Genomic DNA, 19,710 nt, shown 5'->3' on the forward strand with positions numbered 1-19,710 from the left:
TTCATAAAGTTTAGAAATTTTTCATCCTTTATTTCCTCAAATAATTTTCTAAACACCTCTCTATCCTTTCCTCCAGGGATTCCAGTTAAATGTATTAGATTGCTTGAAAAGTGTCCCCACAGCTCACTGATAATCTGTTCAGTTTTCTTCCCCCCCCCCTATCCTTTTAGATGTCTTCTATTGCTGTATCTTCAAGTTCACTAATCTTTTCATCAACAATGTCTAGTCTAGCATTAATCCCACACAGTATATTTTCACCAGAGGCATTTCATCTCTAGAAGTCTGACTTGATCTTTTCTAAAAAATATTTTTCAGGTCTCCACCTTAACTTTTTTAATATCTGAAACATGGCAGTAATAACTGTTTAATACCATCATGTAATTCTAACATCTCTGACAGTTCTTTGTTGGCTTTGGCTGATTTTTCTCATTATCACAGGTCATCTTTTCTTGCCTCTGCACGCCTGATAATCTTTTACAGGATGCCATACTTTGTGAATGAATGTGATGGTCAATTTTTTACATCAGTTTGACTGATCCTAGGGTACCCAGTGGCAGCCCACTCCAGTACTCTTGCCTGGAAAATCCCATGGATGGAGGAGCCTGGTGGGCTGCAGTCCATGGGGTCGCTAAGAGTTGGACATGACTGAGCGACTTCACTTTCACTTTTCACTTTCATGCATTGGGGAAGGAAATGGCAACCCACTCCAGTGTTCTTGCCTGGAGAATCCCAGGGATGGGAGAGCCTGGTGGGCTGCGTCTATGGGGTCACACAGAGTCGGACACGACTAAAGTGACATAGCAGCAGCAGCAGCAGGGTACCTAGATTAAATGTTATTTGGGGTATGTCTTTGTGTGTTTCCAGATGAGATTAGCATTTGAATTGATACAATAAGTAAAGCAGATTGGTCTCCTCACTGTGACTGGGGATCATTCAATCCATCAAGGCCCTGAAGACAACAAAATGCAGAAGGAAAAATTTGTCCCTTCCTTCTTGATTGCTCAAGCTGGAACATCAGTCTTCTGCTCCTGGTGCTCCTGGTTCTCAGGCCCTCAGACCAAGGGAAGAATCAGTTCCCCTGGTTCTCAGGTCTTTGGACTTGGACTGATTACAGCCCAACTTTACAGGGTCTCCAGCTTGCAGACTGCAGACTGTGGGACTTCTTAGCCTCCATTTGTAACTCAATTCCTTAAAATAAATCTCTTCTTGTATGTATATCCTACTGGTTCTGCTTCTCTAGAGAACCCTGACCAATGCACCAGATATTCTTAAGCTTTTTTCTGAGAGGCAGGTAAATTGCTGGGGAACAGTTTGGTTCTATTGAGTCTTGCTTTTAAGATTTGTTAAGGAGGACATGAACAGCATTTAGGCTGAGGCAAGAACCTTCTGAGACTCTACCCAATTCCCTTAGAATTACGAGGTACTATTCCTGGCCCTGTGTCAGCAACTGTCTCTTCTACTCACCAGATCAAGGTCACTCTCTGCCCTTAAGTCGTCTGTCACCCTCATGTGTGATCAGTACTCTGGTGAATACTCAGGGGCCTTTCGGAAATCCCCAGGGCTCGCTCTCTGTGTAGCTCTACTCTTGGGCTTCCACCTTGTGAATCCAGGCTGCTTTGCTTCTCCTGGACTTTCAGCTCCATTTCCTCAGTTCAGGGGTTCTCCTCTCTGTGCCACAGCCTGGGAAGTCTCTCAACGCAGTGAGATGTGACAATGGTAAACCTCATGGCGTCTGTTCTCCAGCTTTCAGAAGCTACTGTTTTTTGTTGCCTGATGACTTGAAAACTGTTGTGTCATGTATTTTGTCTCAGTTTTTTTCTTTTTAGCTGTTTTAGTTAGGAGAGTAAAGCTGGTATTTATAAATCTATCTTGGCTAGATGCAGAAAAGTGAAAGTCGCTCAGTCATGTCTGACTCTTTGCGAGCCCCATGGACTGTAGCTCACAGGGCTCCTCCGTCCGTGGGATTCTCCAGGCAAGAATACTGGAGTGGGTTGCCATTTCCTTCTTTAGGGGAATCTTCCTGGTCCAGGGATTGAACCTGCATCTCTTATGTCTCTTGCATTGGCAGGCAAGCTCTTTACCACTAGCACCACATAGAAAGCCCAGATGCAGAAATCATTTGCTTATTTTTTAATGGCCGGGCAGATAATGAAATTAATTTTAAAATTATCTATAGAGGAACACATCAACAGGTTGGATGGAAATAGGACAAAAGTTAGACTTCTCTGAACAGACTTTGTTCTACAAATTGACTTTGGCTCTTGTAAATATGTTAGAAAATTATAAAATTTAAAAATCTTTTTAAAAAAAAATCCCTAAAAATTGAAAGCAAAAATGAAACAACTAAGCTAACTATGTCAACTTAATGGCAGGACAACATAAAAGGCTTATTTTCAAGGATACCCCAGTGGGATACAGGTTAAAGACAAAACAAGCTGCAAAATATCCTTGTGATATTTTCAGCAACACATTGTGGGTGGTAGTGTTGATATGGTATTTTTAATACTGTTATGTGACTATTGTAAAATAAGATAAATAAATAATTATGTTGATGTCATTAAAAACTGGGGTTTCCAACATCGGAGAAAAAAAATACAATATCAGATAGATGTGCTTAAGTAAAATTCCATTAGCATCTGGAACTCTGATTGGGAATATCTAAATGGCATCATAATGAACAGTCACACAAAAAACCTCCCTTATATCCTAGCTTTGTCCTCTGAAAAGGCCTAGAAATGATGGCCAACTCTAAAGCAGTAAGTGATCTTAGTATCCAGAATGTTGCCTCTGAATACCATTTCCCAGTGAAAGGAAAAAAAGACCCTTTAGAGAAATAGCTCCTTCAAGATCTGGGCAGGAAATGTACAAAATGAGCTTGGAACATCTTGTTACACTAGAAAGCAAGGAAGGTATCAATGACCATGAGATGATGTCAAAAGAGCCCAGGAGCAAAGCTAAAGAGGCTCCCAGTAACCAAAAATGGGAGAGATTGAGCATTGATAAGAATAATAACTATTGTGGATTATAACAAACCAAATACTTTAAAATTCATGCATCATAATGATTCTTAGAAAAGAGTTAGAAGAAACACACATAAACCTTTGGGGCATCTTTGGATAATGCTGGTAAGACAACTCATTATTTTGAAAACTACTTAAACAGAAAGAATCAAATATTTGTACTGCCTTAACTATACAAACCAATCTCAGTATAAAGAACAGTTGATTATTAAGTTTCTCTTTGTAGAAGTGTCCCAACCTTTAAATGATGTGGGAATGCTATAAGTAGACAGTTACCATTCTACAGCCTATAATACAGACATTCTAATCAATGTCACCAATTGCTAGTAACATCAAGAAAAAGAGGGACATATAGACAACAGATGCCTCCTGATGGAAGTATACAAACATCTTTTATTAAGTATTCCTGCCAAACAAAAATGATATTGAATCTGGACTCCCAATATGACTAAGCAATTACCAAGAAATATAAACAACAAGGGAAAATGTTCAATTGTTCTAGAGGAATGCAGTTAGCAAAACCCACACTATGGTACTTCCTAGCAGCCAAACAAACCTGTCTCTTTAATGAATACACTGAACAAACAAATAAAATACAACAAACAAAAAGAAGACATGTATAGACTGAGTTAACTGATCTGATACTTGCCCTGCCACTGAAAATAACTAGAAAACTGGACAAAATTTATGGGAAAAAAAAAAAAAAGTTTTTCAGGGAGACAACAAGAGGTAACACAAAATTGTGACTCCTGAGGAAAGGCTAACACATTAGTTAAGCCCTGGGATCACCCAGCTTTTTACCTGGAGGCACTTTCTAGACAGCAATGTAGGGGAAGGTAAGCAGAATATACCAATCTTGCCAAGGAAGCAGAGATCAGAGTTCAGGGAGGCTGAGGTGCCTGACACATGCATGGACAGTTACAGGGAAAGATGAGAACTACAGAGAAAAAAGAGTTCTAGGAATCTGCAAGATGTCTCCTTCAGTCGTGGGCTAAATTCAAAGCAGCACCTGTATAAGCAAGATTCCTTGAGGATCAGCAAAGAACAACTACAGGCAAAAAGAACAACTTACAAGGAGGCTGGAAGCTGAACAATTTCCAGTTAATGTAGGGCTGGGAGACATTTGTATTCCAGCTAGTCAGCATGAATTGACCTTAATGAATGCTCAGGGCATTTAGTAGATTCCAGAAGAATAACATCATTATAGTAGGGAAACACTAGCCCTGGAGTAAATACTACTATTATACCTCGCAACAAATCTTAAAAATAAGTCTAGAAAGGATCAAGCAGATCTTCAAATAACTTAACAGTCTAGAAAAACAAACTTCAACACTTTTTTAAAGGAACCCACCAAAATCCAGGCACCCATCATTCACATTCCCAGTACCTAGTATCCAAAAAGAAAAACAATCAAACCAAAAAAAAAAAAAAACACCACACAAAACCTCTAGACATGAAAAAAAGCAGAAAAATGTATCCCATATAAGAGATAAGTCAACCTACAAAAATAGACCAAGAAATTGCAAGAGATGACAGAATGTTAGCTTTTCTGCTGCTGCTAAGTCGCTTCAGTCGTGTCCGACTGTGCAACCCCATAGATGGCAGCCCACTAGGCTCCTCAGTCCCTGGGATTCTCCAGGCAAGAACACTGGAGTGGGTTGCCATTTCCTTCTCCAATGCGTGAAAGTGAAGTCTCTCAGTCGTGCCCAACTCTTAGCGACCGCATGGACTGCAGCCTACCAGGCTCCTCCATCATTTGCCAGGCAAGAGTACTGGAGTGGGGTGTCATTGCCTTTAAGGGGCTTTAAAAGAATCATTTAAAAATATATTTAAGAATTTTTTTTTAATGACTATACTGAGGAGAGAAATGGAAGATATAAAATAAAACTAAGTGGAACTTTTAGAGCTAAAAAATAAAATAACCAAAATCAAAATTTTACCTGATGGCTTAAGAGCAGATAAGATACCACAAAAGATCAATAAACTTAAAGTAGCAACAGGAAATACTTAAATTACATAAAAAGTACTTAAAGTACATAAAAAGACTAAATAACAACAACAAAGAACAGAGTCTCAGTGACCTGTGGAACTACATAAAATGAGCTAACAGAAATACAGTTAGAGTCCTAGAAAGAGAGGCAAGAGAAGGGTGAAAACAAAAATCTTTGAAAAAAATGTGAAAACACAGAACTGCATACAGAAAGGGTGAATTTTACTAGATATAAATTATGCTTTAATTAATCTGACTTTTTAAAAAGGTGTTTATTCATAGATGACATGGTCATCTACACAGAGAATCCTATGAAATCTACACCCCCCCTTAGAAATAATAGATAATTTAGTAAGATAATAAGTAAGGTCAGTACAAAAAATTCAACTGTATTTCTACATATCAGCAAAAAATTGCAAACAAAATGTAAAAAAATACCATTTAGAACATCAAGAACCATGAAATACCTGGCATACATAAACAAAATATGCATGAAACTTGTACACGGCAAAGTACAAAGCCCTGTTGAGAGAATATAAAGATCTAAATGAATGCAGAGATGAACTTAGTTCATCTTCATGAGAAGCCTTAATATTTGTTGATACCAGTTCTTCCCAAATTCATCTATGGATTCAGTATAATAACAATCAAATGCTCAGCATGCTTTTTTATAGCAAGTGATAAGTTGATTCTAAACTTTATATGGAAATGCAAAGGAAATGCAGGGACCAAAACAATTTCACAAAGGAACTACCTGATTGCAAAACCTACTATAAAGCTATAGTAATCAAAACAGTGTGGTGTTGTCGATCAATAGAACAGAGCAGAGTCCATGGGGTCACTGAGGGTCAGACACGACTGAGCGACTTCACGTTCACTTTTCACTTTCATGCATTGGGGAAGGAAATGGCAACCCACTCCAGTGTTCTTGCCTGGAGAATCCCAGGGATGGGGGAGCCTGGTGGGCTGCCGTCTATGGCGTCGCACAGAGTCGGACACGACTGAAGCGACTTAGCAGCAGTAGCAGCAGCAGAGTCCAGAAAGAGACATATATATATATGTGGTCAACTGATCTCAACTCAAGGTGCCAATGTAATTTAAAGGGGAAAGAAATGGTATGGGAGCAAATGGATATTCATTTGGGGGGAAAAAAAAAAAACATGATCTCTACCTCCCAACATTCACAAAAATTTACCCAAAATGGAACAAAGTCTTAATCATGAACGGGTATAACAATAAAACTTCTAGAAGAAAATATGAAAATATTCACATCATTGGAACTATCTATGATTCCTTAGGCAGGAGACAAAAGGCACGTACCATAAAAGTGAACATTAATAAAATGGTGCTCATCAAAGTTAAAAATTTGCTCTTCAAAAGACAATGCTAAGAAATTGAAAGGCCAAGCCAGAATTTGGAAGCAATTATTTGCAGTATGTATCTGAGAAAGGAGTTGTATCTAAATTATATGAATATAAAGAACTCTTAGACTTTAATACTTATTAAAAAAAACAAAAAACAAATGCCAGTTTAAAGAAGGACAAAAGATTTAAAAAGCTATTTCACACATAAGCCCATGAAAAAGTATGACCACATGAAAAGGTGCTCAACATCATTAAGCATCAGGAAATATAATTAAAACCTCAAAGGCATGCCCACTAGAATAGCTACACTTTAAGGCTGATAATACCAGATGTTAGGAAATATGTGACCAAATGGAAGTTTTATAAATTGTTAGTGGAAATATAAAATGATACAGTCACTTTGGAGAGCAGATGGGCAGTTTCCAAGATAAAATAAACTTACCGTGAGGCTGGGCAGTTTCACACCAACTATAAATCCATTTATAACTATAATTCTACAACAGGAAAAGCTAATGTATAGTGAGAAAAAGTTTTGTCAATGGTTGCCTAGAACAGGTGGTTTGGGTAAGATACACTGAGAAGGTATGCAAAGGAACTTTTTCAAACAAAAGAAATGTTCCATATTTGGTTATGGTTGTTTTTACATAAGTGTTTACATTTGTTAAAATTCATTCCTAGAATGGGTACACTTTGTTATATGTAATTTATATCTGATTAAAAGGTTGATTTAAGACAGGTATGAACCCCTTATAACTTTTGGACCTCAAGATCCTGAACTGAGTAAGAATAATTTTAAAAGGAAGGGAGGGGATTCTGAAATGTGTCCAAAAATGGGTGATATTAAGGAATTACTGTTAAGTTGAGTGATGGGCCATAATTTCATTTTACTATTTTCTCTTTACTATTACCATTTTGAAATTTTCCATGCTAAAACACTAAAGGAAAAAAAATTGAAGCATAACTTCAAATATTTAAATGATTACTATGTAAAAAAGGAATTAGATTCTAAGAGAAAAAAATTATATGGAGAAAAATTTGGAGTCAATATAAGAATAAACTAGCCAACAAAGCAATGTGTAGTCTTATAAGACAGATGGCTCACACTAGGAATTGTTGATGCCCAGACCCCATAACTACTAGTCAGGGCTGGAGTAGAGGAAATTAGCGCAGTTTGTAAAAAGTTGAATTAGTTGCTCTCTCAGATCTCCTCTAGCCTGGAGATCCCATCAACTGCTGATCTATGCATCTGACTTCTGGTGCAGTTTTCCCAAACAAGTCAGCACCCCATAACTTCCCAGCTCTACAAATAGTTATCTATACTACTTATCTGATACTTAACAACAGCTATTTCATGCTTCCCATTTTTCCAATTTCCATATATATTTGATATGTCATTTTTTAAGCCTTTCATAAATCAGAATCATGTTTTATACCTCTTAGACTCTTTTATTCCTAGCATAATACTCTATACATATTGGGCCATCCAAATACTTTCTCGATGATAACCTTTCAAGTCACTGTTACTTTGTAATATGCACCCTTTTCTCTTGCCATTCATGTCTGTGTCTTCTCCCGTTATCCCTCAAGCAGAAATAATATCCTCTACCACATCTGTGTCCTCCAACCCAGGTCTACAACAGGGCTCTGTGCATACCCACCAATAAAATGAACAAAGAACTCCTCTCACATCTGGAGGCTGTTAAGTTTTAGATGTGATGATGATTCATGCTGATAACCAAATTCTAATTCTGAGATCGCCTTCATCACTGAAAATTTCCTTCAGAACTCTAACTGCATAGGGCATACACATTCACGGGGTGGCTGCCGCTACCACAAACACAGAGAAAACTGAAAAGTTTCCTCTAACTTTCCCATCCTGGCGGCCTTTCTCCTGAATTCCCTGCAGTATCCAATATTTTTATACTGCCCTCTCTGATCATCCAAATGAGAAGCAGGCAGGGGGATGAGATCTTATAAAATGCCAGGCACTACACTATTGCTTGATATTATCGATTCATTTAACTCTTACAACTGGGGTAGGTATTATCTGTATTTTAAAGATGAAAAAGCTGAGGTTCAAACTTAAGTAATCTACCCAAGTTTCTAAATGACGGACCTGGGATTTGAAACCAGATTTATCCTCACTCAAAGCCCATGTGTATAACAGAACAAAAAAATAACCCCTTTTCCTTAAAAAGTCTTGAAATAACAGAACCTGGAGGATAGGTATTTTTGATGGAGAGTATACTTTATAGCTCCAAGGGCAACTTGGCCTCTGAATTCTGAAAGCTTGCTCATTCCCATCATTTACCAAGAATGTCCAATTCCAGAAAATACCACAAGGGGGTGCTAAGCCCTAAACAGCTTAGATCCCATTCAATGGACGGACTAAATGTCTCATATGGATCAGAATTCCTTAGACAGATCAACTTGAATAAATAATTCTGCCATAAGTGACTCTTTCTAAGAACAAATATGACTATACTTATTTCCTGCTTAAAACCTTCACAGGATCTCTATCTCTAACACAACCTACCATGACATACAACCTCCTGTACCTGAGCCCATCTCCCTCCACAAGACCACGCACGCCCCTCGAACTCTATACTTGGACAATGCCAAGTAACCTTTTCTTCATGTCCCATTTCCCCAAACATACTACTTCTGTGTGCCTGTGCACTCAACCCATCCACCTCCCCAGCCCTATTCAACAACAAATTACACATCAAACTACACGGATCCTGCAGCTCGGCTCAGAAGATGTCTCAGCTAACTTCTGACCTCCTCTGCCCGTCCTCCCACCTCAGTGAATCAATTTATTTAACATACTCTCACACCATCAGGTAAATACGCCTCTTCTTTCCCATATCATATTGTGTTTCCAGTGAATTTCATTCTCTCCCTGTTAGACCAAAAGATCCCTGAAGGCAGAACAGGTGTGCAGATGCCCAGCACTGGCCGCCAACGCTATCGCCAAGTGCTGAACTGAACTAAGAACCCACCACCATCACACACCTGTGGCTTATTTCAGAGGCTGCCTTCAAAGGCGTAGGAGTAGTTTTCATAAAGACATTTTAAATTCTTCATCTCATGCTTAAAATCAACTTGAAAATGGTAATAATTAACATTCTATTTGAAAAAATTACATGTCAAACTTACCATCTTAGTTAAATGAAACACAAGTGAGTATATGAAAGCAATTGCATTTTCCAGAGGCGTGACACTTGCTGGTTCTTCAATATCTGCTGCCAGCTGCTTTTGAGCATCATCAGCATCGACAGGAGTGCCTTGTGGTGTAATTATCCCTAAAGTTGAAGGAGAAAGGAAATATTTTATTTAAGCTTCAGAATAAGTTTTGTTTCCCTTCATTTTAAATATTTATCAAGTGCCCACTGAATATTAGTCTCTCTACCTGGATATGTGCTTCTCCTGAAGATAATTATATATTAAAAAAATGTCAGAACCCCCATTAGAGCCATCACATCCTCAATTATAAAATGAACACTATCTCCGACCTGCCAGCAATCCCTCCATCACATCCCCGGCAATGCAACTGCTGTCTGAATAACACAGGCTCACGGGGATTGAGGAACACAGAATTTTATGCTTTTCCTATAGACACACTTACCACATTTAACAAACATTTATTTAGTGCTGGTGACTTATTGTATTAGAAACTTCAGGCAAACAATGAGAAAGAGAAGCGTGTCCGTTTGCAAACTTGCACCCATGCTCAGCACAGAATCTGGCACCTGGCAGGCACTGAATGCATGAACGACGGCTACAAAGGGAGGATGGCAAACACCAAGAGACGAAAGGGAACCGCTTACAGGTTGGGGCCTGGTGTAGCTCTGCGAAAGAGGTCCAATTCTACCTCTACCTGGAAGGATCTCTACATGAGGTGGAGGTAGGGAAGGAATTTCAGGAGTTTGGGGGGTCTGGGGTGTTTCTTATAAACAGCTAGGAGTCCAAGAAGTAACTAACGAGAAGGAGGATTCGTTGCCACGCAGATGTCTTCCAACCCTAAGACGCCACAGCTACTGACCTATGCATCTGACCACTGGTGAAGTTTTCCCAAGCAGGTCAGCACCTCATCTGAGAGGCATGAAGGGAGACTTGGGAAGATCATCTTCTAAAGAAGGGCATGGCAACCCACTCCAGTATTCTTGCCTGGAGAATCCCAGAGACAGAGGAGCCTGGTGGGCCACAGTCCATGGGGTCGCAGAGAATCGGACACGAATGAGCAACTAGCACTTCCACTTGCACGGTTCAGTCTCTAAAGGAAGCTGTGTCACTTTGTGGTGCAAAATAAAGGATGAGGCAAGACACCTGGTTTTAATTCTGCAAGCAAAATCTTGCAGAAAGTTTTTGACCAAGAAGGTATCAAGTTATTCAGTCCATGACTTATTATCAACGAGGAAAACACTTTTGAGTTACAAGAGTTTAGAAGTACAGAGTACTACATATGAACACAATATCCTCTGGAACACAAGAGACCTCTGATATGCCATTTCTTCTCAAATTAGCTGAATTCCTCTTCCTGCTATGACCTCTCCTATATTTTGAAGGGCTGAGGTGGTCAAGGAGGCAGCCCAGTGCCGCTGGGCCTGCGGTATCATAGCGTAAGACTCTACCTATGGTTAGAGACCACAACCTCTAAAAACACAAAACGATAATGATGTTGTATCACAATACTGGATAGACAAAATAACACAAATCGGCTGTTCTTCTGATTTATCAGTAAAATGAGTGAGCTACACAAAAATTAGAACGCTGTTGATACTAATACTGGGGTTGCATTTTTAAAAACCTTATTTTGGGTGGGGGGGGGAGGGAGGGGACATATATATACCTATGGCTGATTCATATTGATGTATAGCAGAAACCAACACAACAGTGTAATTATCCTCCAATTAAAAATAAATGAATTAAAAAAAAACCTTTATTTTGAAAACAACTTTCTCAATCCAAATGAAATCTGCTACTCACTGTCCCACTGGATGTTTACTGTGCTCTGTGATTAAGCAGTGATACTATTCCCAAGGTTCTGCCTCCACTGGACTGTTACCTCCTGCAAAGTCCTGCACTGTTTCCTCTAATCTTATAGTATAAGGATATCTAGATGTATATATTCCCTTCACAGATTTAAAAGAAGCTTTACCATGACTAGGTAGCATATTAACAAAAGACCTGAGCTACAATGTACTCTATTGGGAGTGGGATGGAGGAGAGAACAGAGGGAAACAGAATTTGAGACACAGAGCTGCTGCTGCTACTAAATCACTTCAGTCATGTCCGACTCTGTGCGACCCCAGAGACAGCAGCCCACTAGGCTCCCCCGTCCCTTGGATTCTCCAGGCAAGAACACTGGAGTGGGTTGCCATTTCCTTCTCCAGTGCATGAAAGTGAAAAGTGAACGTGAAGTCGCTCAGTCGTGTCCGACTCTTAGCGACCCCATGGACTGCAGCCTACCAGGCTCCTCCGCCCATGGGATTTTCCAGGCAAGAGTACTGGAGCGGGGTGCCATTGCCTTTTCCGAGACACAGAGCAGTAGTTCTCAAACTTTAACTTCTAACAGGTCAGAATTCCCTGGAGGGATTGTTAAACAAGCTCGCTGGTCTCCACGCCCATAGTTTCCCCGCTGTTGGTCTGGCTGAAAACTGTTGTTTTTGAGCATAAGACTTTTTAAGAATAGTATTTTAGATTTCCATTACTCGCATAAGCTAGTGCCCACCAAGCACTGGTTGGTAGATTAGTTATAGTCTCTGACCCGCTTGCTATTACTGATCTCCGTCTTTTTTTTTTTTTTTTAAACTTTACATAATTGTATTAGTTTTGCCAAATATCAAAATGAATCCACCACAGGTATACATGTGTTCCCCATCCTGAACCCTCCTCCCTCCTTCCTCCCCATTCCATCCCTCTGGGTCGTCCCAGTGCACCAGCCCCAAGCATCCAGTATCATGCATCGAACCTGGACTGGCAACTCGTTTCATACATGATATTTTACATGTTTCAATGCCATTCTCCCAAATCTTCCCACCCTCTCCCTCTCCCACAGAGTCCATAAGACTGTTCTATACATCAGTGTCTCTTTTGCTGTCTCGTACACAGGGTTATTGTTACCATCTTTCTAAATTCCATGTATATGCGTTAGTATACTGTATTGGTGTTTTTCTTTCTGGCTTACTTCACTCTGTATAATAGGCTCCAGTTTCATCCACCTCATTAGAACTGATTCAAATGTATTCTTTTAATGGCTGAGTAATACTCCATTGTGATATGTACCATAGCTTTCTTATCCATTCATCTGCTGATGGACATCTAGGTTGCTTCCATGTCCTGGCTATTATAAACAGTGCTGCGATGAACATTGGGGTACACGTGTCTCTTTCCCTTCTGGTTTCCTCAGTGTGTATGCCCAGCAGTGGGATTGCTGGATCATAAGGCAGTTCTATTTCCAGTTTTTTCAGGAATCTCCACACTGTTCTCCATAGTGGCTGTACTAGTTTGCATTCCCACCAACAGTGTAAGAGGGTTCCCTTTTCTCCACACCCTCTCCAGCATTTATTACTTGTAGACTTTTGGATTGCAGCCATTCTGACTGGTGTGAAATGGTACCTCATAGTGGTTTTGATTTGCATTTCTCTGATAATGAGTGATGTTGAGCATCTTTTCATGTGTTTGTTAGCCATCTGTATGTCTTCTTTGGAGAAATGTCTATTTAGTTCTTTGGCCTATTTTTTGATTGGGTCATTTATTTTTCTGGAGTTGAGCTGTAGGAGTTGCTTGTATATTCTCAAGATTAGTTGTTTGTCAGTTGCTTCATTTGCTATTATCTTCTCCCATTCTGAAGGCTGTCTTTTCACCTTGCTAATAGTTTCCTTTGATGTGCAGAAGCTTTTAAGGTTAATTAGGTCCCATTTGTTTATTTTTGCCTTTATTTCCAATATTCTGGGAGGTGGGTCATAGAGGATCCTGCTGTGATGTATGTCAGAGAGTGTTTTGCCTATGTTCTCCTCTAGGAGTTTTATAGTTTCTGGTCTTACGTTTAGATCTTTAATCCATTTTGAGTTTATTTTTGTGTATGGTGTTAGAAGGTGTTCTAGTTTCATTCTTTTACAAGTGGTTGACCAGATTTCCCAGCATCACTTGTTAAAGAGATTGTCTTTAATCCATTGTATATTCTTGCCTCCTTTGTCGAAGATAAGGTGTCCATATGTGCGTGGATTTATCTCTGGGCTTTCTATTTTGTTCCATTGATCTATATTTCTTTGTGCCAGTACCATACTGTCTTGATAACTGTGGCTTTGTAGTAGAGCCTGAAGTCAGGTAGGTTGATTCCTCCAGTTCCATTCTTCTTTCTCAAGATCGCTTTGGCTATTCGAGGTTTTTTGTATTTCCATACAAATTGTGAAATTATTTGTTCTAGCTCTGTGAAGAATACTGTTGGTAGCTTGATAGGGATTGCACTGAATCTATAGATTGCTTTGGGTAGTATACTCATTTTCACTATATTGATTCTTCCAATCCATGAACATGGTATATTTCTCCATCTGTTAGTGTCCTCTTTGATTGCTTTCACCAGTGTTTTATAGTTTTCTATATATAGGTCTTTAGTTTCTTTAGGTAGATATATTCCTAAGTATTTTATTCTTTCCGTTGCAATGGTGAATGGAATTGTTTCCTTAATTTCTCTTTCTGTTTTCTCATTATTAGTGTATAGGAATGCAAGGGATTTCTGGGTGTTGATTTTATATCCTGCAACTTTACTATAGTCATTGATTAGTTCTAGTAATTTTCTGGTGGAGTCTTTAGGGTTTTCTATGTAGAGGATCATGTCATCTGCAAACAGTGAGAGCTTTACTTCTTCTTTTCCAATTTGGATTCCTTTTATTTCTTTTTCTGCTCTGATTGCTGTGGCCAAAACTTCCAAAACTATGTTGAATAGTAATGGTGAAAGTGGGCACCCTTGTCTTGTTCCTGACTTTAGAGGAAATGCTTTCAATTTTTCACCATTGAGGATAATGTTTGCTGTGGGTTTGTCATATATAGCTTTTATTATGTTGAGGTATGTTCCTTCTATTCCTGCTTTCTGGAGAGTTTTTATCATAAATGGATGTTGAATTTTGTCAAAGGCTTTCTCTGCATCTATTGAGATAATCATATGGTTTTTATTTTTCAATTTGTTAATGTGGTGTATTACATTGATTGATTTGCAGATATTGAAGAATCCTTGCATCCCTGGGATAAAGCCCACTTGGTCATGGTGTATGATCTTTTTAATGTGTTGTTGGATTCTGATTGCTAGAATTTTGTTAAGGATTTTTGCATCTATGTTCATCAGTGATATTGGCCTGTAGTTTTCTTTTTTTGTGGGATCTTTGTCAGGTTTTGGTATTAGGGTGATGGTGGCCTCATAGAATGAGTTTGGAAGTTTACCATCCTCTGCAATTTTCTGGAAGAGTTTGAGCAGGATAGGTGTTAGCTCTTCTCTAAATTTTTGGTAGAATACAGCTGTGAAGCCGTGTGGACCTGGGCTTTTGTTTGCTGGAAGATTTTTGATTACAGTTTCAATTTCCGTGCTTGTGATGGGTCTGTTAAGATTTTCTATTTCTTCCTGGTCCAGTTTTGGAAAGTTGTACTTTTCTAAGAATTTGTCCATTTCTTCCACATTGTCCATTTTATTGGCATATAATTGTTGATAGTACTCTCTTATGATCCTTTGTATTTCTGTGTTGTCTGTTGTGATCTCTCCATTTTCATTTCTAATTTTATTGATTTGATTTTTCTCCCTTTGTTTCTTGATGAGTCTGGCTAATGGTTTGTCAATTTTATTTATCCTTTCAAAAAACCAGCCTTTTGGTTTTGTTGATTTTTGCTATGATCTCTTTTGTTTCTTTTGCATTTATTTCTGCTCTAATTTTTAAGATTTCCTTCCTTCTACTAACCCTGGGGTTCTTCATTTCTTCCTTTTCTAGTTGCTTTAGGTGTAGAGTTAGGTTATTTATTTGACTTTTTTCTTGTTTCTTGAGGTGTGCCTGTATTGCTATGAACTTTCCCCTTAGGACTGCTTTTACCGTGTCCCACAGGTTTTGGGTTGTTGTGTTTTCATTTTCATTCGTTTCTATGCACATTTTGATTTCTTTTTGATTTCTTCTGTGATTTGTTGGTTATTCAGCAGCGTGTTGTTCAGCCTCCATATGTTGGAATTTTTAATAGTTTTTCTCTTGTAATTGAGATCTAATCTTACTGCATTGTGGTCAGAAAAGATGCTTGGAATATTTCAATTTTTTTGAATTTACCAAGGCTAGCTTTATGGCCCAGGATGTGATCTATCCTGGAGAAGGTTCCATGTGCGCTTGAGAAAAAGGTGAAATTCATTGTTTTGGGATGAAATGTCCTATAGATACCAATTAGGTCTAACTGGTCTATTGTATCGTTTAAAGTTTGTGTTTCCTTGTTAATTTTCTGTTTAGTTGATCTCTCCATAGGTGTGAGTGGGGTAGTAAAGTCTCCCACTATTATTGTGTTATTGCTAATTTCTCCTTTCATACTTGTTAGCATTTGTCTTACATACTGCGGTGCTCCCATGTTGGGTGCATATATATTTATAATTGTTATATCTTCTTCTTGGATTGATCCTTTGATCATTATGTAGTGACCTTCTTTGTCTCTTTTCACAGCCTTTGTTTTAAAGTCTATTTTATCTGATATGAGTATTGCTACTCCTGCTTTCTTTTGGTCCCTATTTGCATGGAAAATCTTTTTCCAGCCCTTCACTTTCAGTCTGTATGTGTCCCCTGTTTTGAGGTGGGTCTCTTGTAGACAACATATGTAGGGGTCTTGTTTTTGTATCCATTCAGCCAGTCTTTGTCTTTTGGTTGGGGCATTCAACCCATTTACATTTAAGGTAATTACTGATAAGTATAATCCCGTTGCCATTTACTTTATTGTTTTGGGTTCGAATTTATACACCCTTTTTGTGTTTCCTGTCTAGAGAATATCTTTAGTATTTGTTGGAGAGCTGGTTTGGTGGTGCAGAATTCTCTCAGCTTTTGCTTGTCTGAAAAGCTTTTGATTTCTCCTTCATACTTGAATGAGATCCTTGCTGGGTACAATAATCTGGGCTGTAGGTTATTTTCTTTCATCATTTTAAGTATGTCTTGCCATTCCCTCCTGGCTTGAAGAGTTTCTATTGAAAGATCAGCTGTTATCCTTATGGGTATTCCCTTGTGTGTTATTTGTTGTTTTTCCCTTGCTGCTTTTAATATTTGTTCTTTGTGTTTGATCTTTGTTAATTTGATTAATATGTGTCTTGGGGTGTTTCGCCTTGGGTTTATCCTGTTTGGGACTCTCTGGGTTTCTTGGACTTCGGTGATTATTTCCTTCCCCATTTTAGGGAAGTTTTCAACTGTTATCTCCTCAAGTATTTTCTCATGGTCTTTCTTTTTGTCTTCTTCTTCTGGGACCCCTATGATTCGAATGTTGTAGCATTTAATATTGTCCTGGAGGTCTCTGAGATTGTCCTCATTTCTTTTAATTCGTTTTTCTTTTATCCTCTCTGATTCATTTATTTCTACCATTCTATCTTCTAATTCACTAATCCTATCTTCTGCCTCTGTTATTCTACTATTTGTTGCCTCCAGAGTGTTTTTAATTTCACTTATTGCATTATTCATTATATATTGACTCTTTTTTATTTCTTCTAAGTCCTTGTTAAACCTTTCTTGCATCTTCTCAATCCTTGCCTCCAGGCTATTTATCTGTGATTCCATTTTAATTTCAAGATTTTGGATCAATTTCACTATCATTATTCAGAATTCTTTATCAGGTAGATTCCCTATCTCTTCCTCTTTTGTTTGGTTTGGTGGGCATTTATCCTGTTCTTTTATCTGCTGGGTATTCCTCTGTCTCTTCATCTTGTTTAAATTGCTGAGTTTGGGGTGTCTTTTCTGTATTCTGGCAGTTTGTGGAGTTCTCTTTATTGTGGTGTTTCCTGGCTGTGTGTGGGTTTGTACAGGTGGCTTGTCAAGGTTTCCTGGTTAGGGAAGCTTGTGTCGATGTTCTGGTGGGTGGAGCTGTATTTCTTCTCTCTCCTTTGGAAGAGTTGGGTTGCTTTTCTGGGTGCCTGATGTCCTCTGCCGGCATTCAGAAGTTGTTTTGTGGAATTTACTCGACGTTTAAATGCTCTTTTGATGAATTTGTGGGGGAGAAAGTGTTCTCCCCGCCCTACTCCTCCGCCATCTTGGCTCCTCCCCTCCATCTGTCTTGACTCCTGCTTTTCTCTGCTAGTTCTGAGAGGGTAACAGGCAGAAAGGCCAGGGGTCTCCAAACTCTCCAAAGGGAGGAAATAGCCTACAAGTGTCAGACATTTTTCTCTCTCTTAAGTGGCAGGAGGAAACAAACTAGCAATATTTTTTCCTTCTCTATACAAATTTAAAAGGAGCTTTCTTTTAAAATACTGTGTTGCCATAATGACACCTGGTTTCGCCTGAAGTTAACTTCTCAAACCTAGAGATAACCAATGCCTTTTTCTTATGGAAATGTTTGTCTTAAGCTTCTGTCTTCAAGTCGGTTCTGCCTCTTGGCTCAGAACCTGCTTGACAAACCAGTTATGTTATACTCAGATATTGTTCCTCTAATCTGTGTAAATGAAACTATTTGTATAGTGGTCTGCCCTTCTTCAAGATTCAAGTTAATCATTTTATGGCCCAGGATAAACCATTTGGTGCCAAGATTATCCCAAAATGCATCTTATGGGTGAGGGGCCTGGTGCCATTCTAAATTTTAAGACATTCCTTTCTTTCATTAACAGACTGCTAGTGACTATATAACATCCAGCTGAAGACTAGCAGGAGGGTACTCTTCTGCCCCCTTCTGATGCCTATGTCAGAAGCTTTCTCTATCTCCTTTATACTTTAATAAAACTTTATTACACAAAAGCTCTGAGCGATCAAGCCTCGTCTCTGGCCCCGGATTGAATTCTTCTCCTCTTGGGGCCAAGAATCCCGGCGTCTGCGTGATTCAACAACAACCTTTCAGTTCCAGGATTTTTTACTTTTCAAATGCATTTATGCCTGTGTTATGGTCCCCTCCATTTCCTACTTTTATCAACAAATTTCCTGGTAGGTCTTCTCTAGGACAGGGTTCTACTTTGTAAAGAAAAATTAGCACGTGTTACCTGGATCTCCCTTTTCCTCAGTTTGCAGCTTCTGGGCGACTCCTGAGGTACCCATGTCCCTTGTCACGGGTTGAGCCAAATGACTGGGCTCTTTGGGAATCTGCATCAGAGGAACTTCCATGTGCTCCTGTGGGAAGTTCTCCTCCAGTGGTGGCTGTGTGTCTACAGGAGAGAACGTATTGGGCTGGCAAAGCTCAATGACAAGCCCCCCTCCAGCACGCCCCCAGCACACAACTCCATGGCCCCCCACCCTGCCCTTCATGCGCTGGCACCCCACAGGGCAAAACTGGGCAAGGAAAGAAGAGTTTCAACTGCTTTTCTCTCACATCACAGATATCTAATCTACATGATAAAATTTATGGAGAAACCCTGATCCCAAAGCATTTCATAAATATCTTTCCTTGTAGGGACTTCAATGAACCTAACTTCCCTTGGCAAACCAACATATGCCCACACAGAAAAATGTGGAAAAGGGAATTCTAGTCAAGAGCAGAAATAGCAAACATCTACTCCACAAAGAAGTAACAGATCTCCTCCACACAGAAGCAGGCTTGCTTCACAGAGCTGGTACAGGGAAGGACATGACATGCAAAGGCAGCTCGCCGAGGTGCCTTTCAAATCTCTTCGAAGTATACCTAAGAGTCTGTATACTTCCATCTCAGAAGCACAGGGACAGAGGAAAGAGCATGGAGCTAGGAATCAACTTTTCTAGGGTTCTGCCTCAGGGTCTGTCCAGTCGCTCTTTACGGAATGGCTTCTACGTCAAGTGCTGTGTTAGGAGGCTCTGCATCCTGGTTCCGTTCCTTGGTTGGAATGGAATCTGAATGCAAGAACTCAAGGGCTTGGTAGAATTTAACTGATCAAAGTGCCTGCCTTAACAGGGCAGGGAAGAACATGGCATCCATTGAAGATGAAAGCTGGGCAGGGGGGTGACTACTTTGGAAGTCCAGTAGTTAAGACTCTGCATTTCCACTGCAGGGGGCTTGGGTTCGATCCCTGGTTAGGGAACTAAGATCTTACACGTCGCTCAGTGCGGCCAAAAAACAAAACCAACCAAGCAAAAACATTCTTAAAAAAAAGAAGAAGAATATTAGAGGGCATGAACTCAGGCAAGGAATCAAGTTAAGAGTTAATGCCAGTCCACCCCTGGAC

General features: G+C 39.4%; 1 protein-coding gene across 4 annotated transcripts in view; it reads right to left on the reverse strand.

Annotated features, from left to right (window-relative positions):
* The window catches only part of MIA3 (MIA SH3 domain ER export factor 3), a 63,016-nt gene that overhangs the window by 30,938 nt on the left and 12,368 nt on the right, over positions 1–19,710 (reverse strand). For all 4 annotated transcript variants that reach the window (XM_044943158.2, XM_044943157.2, XM_025286072.3 and 1 more), the window contains 2 exons: positions 18,559–18,720; positions 9,534–9,679 (listed from right to left, as the gene is read on the reverse strand). In XM_044943158.2, coding sequence (XP_044799093.2) covers positions 9,534–9,679; positions 18,559–18,720 — 308 coding nt within the window. The remainder of the gene's footprint in view (positions 1–9,533; positions 9,680–18,558; positions 18,721–19,710) is intronic.

This window comes from Bubalus bubalis, chromosome 5, assembly GCF_019923935.1.
Source record: "Bubalus bubalis isolate 160015118507 breed Murrah chromosome 5, NDDB_SH_1, whole genome shotgun sequence".
Classification (NCBI taxonomy): Eukaryota; Metazoa; Chordata; class Mammalia; order Artiodactyla; family Bovidae; genus Bubalus; species Bubalus bubalis.